Source organism: Ochotona princeps, chromosome 24 (genome assembly GCF_030435755.1).
Source record: "Ochotona princeps isolate mOchPri1 chromosome 24, mOchPri1.hap1, whole genome shotgun sequence".
In the NCBI taxonomy this organism is placed as follows: Eukaryota; Metazoa; Chordata; class Mammalia; order Lagomorpha; family Ochotonidae; genus Ochotona; species Ochotona princeps.
Window position 1 is genome coordinate 25,410,361 of NC_080855.1, and position 1,101 is coordinate 25,411,461.

The window sequence follows — 1,101 nt, forward strand, 5'->3', positions numbered from 1 at the left end:
GGACTCCTGCCAGAGGGGCAGAGAGAGTGACTAGAACCATCCAGCACAGGGAGTAGGACCCGAGGCCTCAGGCCTAGGCTGCAGAGCCGCTGGGTGGGATGGGGGTGCTCTGCAGAGGCAGGTTCCCAGAGGCTGTCACTCAGGTTCCCAGGCACTTGAGAGCAGCACATGGGCCTCTTGGCCCCACCGCGGGCGTGGGCGCGGGCGCGGGACCAGCACGTGGCCCTGACCACACTGTACTTCCCTTTCTCCTGCCCCACCGCAGCTCTCCAGCCCACACACCAGCTCTACCCCACACAGGCGCACTTGGAGCTTCTGCCTTTATTGATCTGGGCCACCGCAGGCTTCAGGGATGCTCATAGCCCGTGGGCAGCGGGTTGCAGCGGGGGTTGTGGAAGAGCGTGTGGTTGCCGTCCCCCCAGGAGTAGGGCTGCAGAGAGAGGGGACAGGAGGAGGTCAGTGCTGCCTGAGAGCGACCCCGCGCGCACCGCACCCTCCCCGCCGCCAGGCCTGGCGCCAGGGCCTGGGTCTCCTACCTTGGTGCGGATGCGCAGGTGGTGGTAGGGGATGAACTCGGGGCGCTCGTGGTGGCCCGCGTGGAGCCAACAGTTGAGGGTGCACAGGGCCACGCTGGGCAGCGCCAGCACGAAGGTCAGCAGGCGCCAGGTGCCGGCTGCGGGCGGGAGGGCAGGGCCAGGGCTGTGAGCAGGGCAGGCACAGGACGCTGGGCCACAGGGAAGGGTGGCCCCGCACCCAGGGGCTGGGAAGGCCCAGCATCAAGCAGGGGTCCCCACTCACCTCCAGCCCCTCCGTGCTCGCCCTTGGCTGCGCTGGCCAAGCCCCGGCTCAGGGTCCTCAGCGGCAGAGCCATGGTGCTGAGGAGCTGAGGGCACTGTTCCGCTGTGGACTTCACCAAGGCCTGGGTCACCTTCCCTCCTCTGGGACCAATCCCTGCCCAGCCTGGCGCATGGGCATCTATATTTAGAAGGAGCCCCACTGGCCTGAGGCCTCTTGGGACAGCTGCTGGGCGGAGCCTTCGAGCTATGGCAGGGGGCAGGTGCCAACTCCACAGCTGCAGGGAGCTGCTTTCCTCTGTACCCT

At 67.7% G+C, this 1,101-nt stretch overlaps 1 protein-coding gene across 1 annotated transcript; it reads right to left on the reverse strand.

The window, feature by feature from the left end:
- Positions 1–285: 285 nt before the first annotated feature.
- Positions 286–959, reverse strand: LOC101519777 (cytochrome c oxidase subunit 6A2, mitochondrial). Its single transcript, XM_058680905.1, has 3 exons — positions 799–959; positions 537–673; positions 286–430 (listed from the first exon to the last, which is right to left on the reverse strand). Exons 1-3 carry the CDS (start codon positions 869–871, stop codon positions 347–349), a joined length of 294 nt encoding a protein of 97 aa, XP_058536888.1. The 5' UTR covers positions 872–959; the 3' UTR covers positions 286–346.
- Between the last annotated feature and the right edge of the window lie 142 nt (positions 960–1,101).

What these genes read in the sequence shown, in the direction of transcription:
- LOC101519777 (XM_058680905.1), bottom strand. Translation starts at nt 871, where the DNA reads ATGGCTCTGCCGCTGAGGACCCTGAGCCGGGGCTTGGCCAGCGCAGCC. An exon ending in CGAGCACGGAGGGGCTGGAG is followed by an intron (nt 674 to 798) that starts GTGAGTGGGGAC and finishes TCCCGCCCGCAG; the next exon opens with CCGGCACCTGGCGCCTGCTG. An exon ending in ACCTGCGCATCCGCACCAAG is followed by an intron (nt 431 to 536) that starts GTAGGAGACCCA and finishes CTCTCTCTGCAG; the next exon opens with CCCTACTCCTGGGGGGACGG.